Source organism: Penaeus vannamei, chromosome 26 (genome assembly GCF_042767895.1).
Source record: "Penaeus vannamei isolate JL-2024 chromosome 26, ASM4276789v1, whole genome shotgun sequence".
Classification (NCBI taxonomy): Eukaryota; Metazoa; Arthropoda; class Malacostraca; order Decapoda; family Penaeidae; genus Penaeus; species Penaeus vannamei.
The window spans coordinates 25026064-25028563 of NC_091574.1; the positions used below are offsets into that span (position 1 = coordinate 25026064).

At 45.0% G+C, this 2500-nt stretch overlaps 2 protein-coding genes across 2 annotated transcripts in view; one reads left to right on the top strand and one right to left on the bottom strand.

Annotated features, from left to right (window-relative positions):
- Positions 1-2500, top strand: part of LOC113824771 (protein qua-1) — a 28339-nt gene that overhangs the window by 13901 nt on the left and 11938 nt on the right. The window lies entirely within an intron of this gene.
- LOC113824772 (zinc finger CCCH domain-containing protein 4) overlaps positions 1605-2500 on the bottom strand; it is a 1603-nt gene continuing 707 nt past the window's right edge. The window contains exon 4 of the mRNA XM_027377561.2: positions 1605-2412. Coding sequence (XP_027233362.2) covers positions 1814-2412 — 599 coding nt within the window. The 3' untranslated portion in view covers positions 1605-1813. The remainder of the gene's footprint in view (positions 2413-2500) is intronic.

Consider the following 2500-nt stretch of genomic DNA (forward strand, 5'->3'; position numbering starts at 1 on the left):
GGTGCAGGCCTACATCCATTCACGAGTGGAGGAGCATTGGTATTTATTTGTGTTGTGTTTTTTGGGGTGTGCCTATCTTACCTCTGTGTAGTAATATATGCACACTTGCAATGCAATCGGCACACTGTGTCGTACCCACGCAATGAATGTTTGCTACGCCGCCAATCTAAAGCACTCTTTCAGTTTGTTTTGTACTGTTGTGATCATGACAAATATAAATTGGAAATGGCCTACCGTTTTGCAAGTCCCATGTCGTAAGCCATTCTGTTCGCAAAGCAATCGTGCTCGAAGTGTTTCAAGCAAAGTATGCTGGTTGACACAGGCTGAAAGTTGCTCTGCTTGGCATGCACAAAACGTGTCCTCTTCCTTGCTCTGTCGCAGTCTTTTGGCCATTCAAATAGCTGGTGACATGAATGGGAACAATGAATTGCTACACAACGCCATGGCATCCTTTGGTACAAACTTTGATAGCTTGAAACTGGGACAATTCCATGATATCCTTGCCTCGCGGATGCACTGTGTATCCCCCTATTCAACAAGATTCTCCCTGGTCCTGGGAATGACGTCACAACCGGGGATTGCCGAAGACCACCGAGTTTTGCATCTTCGTTTCTAAGGGCATTGCTATGGGATTTTTGGGGATACCATAGGGTCTCTTCGATTTTTTTTCCATGAATAGGCTAAGCATACATTATTGAACAATATTCAAAGATAATTACTTCACATATGCCCTTTAAAGACACGTAATTTAGTCCTGCATGGGTATTGGCACCTCCAAGTACTCTTGTTGACTGAGTTCATGGCTTTTTCTGCCAGACCAATCCGTCTACTGACTTCCTAGTCTGAAAGCCCAGAGACATTAACTGCACTACCAAGGTATGTAAAGTTCAATGTGAATTCAACGTCCTCGCCGCAAGCACGTATCGACTGAACAGGTACAGGTACAGGCCCTGAAAATGCTGGATCTTGGTCTTAGACCTGGAGACCTATAAGCCCAGGGGCTTCGCCTCATTGTTGAATACATCAAGAGTCGCTACCAGAAACTCACATAGAATTGCAACATCGTCGACAAAGTCAAGGTCAGCGGCCTTGATATTGGCCTGTGTTGCTCCACAGTGACTGGATATATATCAAGGTCAGCCCATTATCCATGTATGCAAGTGTTGAAAAGTGTTGGTGTAATGACAGTCTTGCCTCACTCCTGAGTTAACAGGGAGCAAGATCGACAGACCCCCACCACACGTAACAGCACTTTCAGTACCAGTATATATACTTGCTAATAATCCAATAATCCAAATTGGAATTCCCCAAAGTCTCAAGCTCTCCCATAACAATTTGCGATGCACCGAATCAAACACCCTCTTGAAGTCGACGTAGGCTGCGAGCAGCGAGAGAGAGAGAGAGAGAAAGAAAGAAAGAAAAGAGAGAGAGAGGTACTCGAGTGTATATATATATACATATATATATATATAGATATAGATATAGATATAGATAAATATATATATGTTTATATATATATATATATATATATATATATATATATATATATATATATATATGGATTCATATTTGTTACAGCAAAACACAGGATCTGATAATGTTAATATCGCTTCATATCCTTTATTCAGAAAACTGTGCGGACAGAAACAGACATAAATACAGAAAGTGGAGACACAGATCACAGGTATTGCAAGAACATCCTTATAGATTGCACATGTGATCATCTGTAGGTAAGCGTTGCGATCTCCCTCAAACTTGAGCCTCAGTCGGGGCTGAAGAGAGGGATGAGGTTGAGATAAGACAAGTCAATGCCTTATTTGGAATCGTAGCAGCACGTGCAGTTGTTGCCGTCGCAGAGATCGCTGTCTGTCTTCCCGTCACAGTAGTCCATGATGTTGATGCATTTGCCTCTCTTGCTGGAGCACTTGGACGACGTCTTGCCGCACTCGTCCTTCTTGCAGCAAGTGCAGTGCTCGTTCTCGCAGAGATTATTCTGCGTCTTGCCAGCGCAGTTGTCCATTCTGTTGATGCAGATGCCGTTGTTTCTCTCGCACTCCTTCGGGGTGTTGCTGCACTGGTATTTCATGCAGCAGGTTTGGTCGTTGCCTCTGCAGTCGGAGTCGTCCGTGTTGCCGGCGCAGGACTGCCTGCGGCTCATGCACCTGCCGTTCTTGTTGCTGCACTGCTTCGGGGTGTCGTCGCAGTCGTCGTCGTCCTTGTCCTTGCCCTTGCCGTCGCCCTTACCCTTGCCTTTGCCTTTTCCCTTGCCCTTGCCCTTGCCTTTTCCCTTACCCTTGCCCTTGCCTTTGCCCTTTCCCTTTCCCTTGCCTTTTCCCTTACCCTTTCCCTTGTCTTTACCCTTGCCTTTGCCCTTGCCCTTTCTGTCGAGCAGGTCTAGAGGGCTCTCGATATCTGAGGAAACAAACAAAATGATTTAGTCACACCAACAAACTCCAACGGGCCAGCATATTCATGAACAGAAATGAGACATAAACAAAGC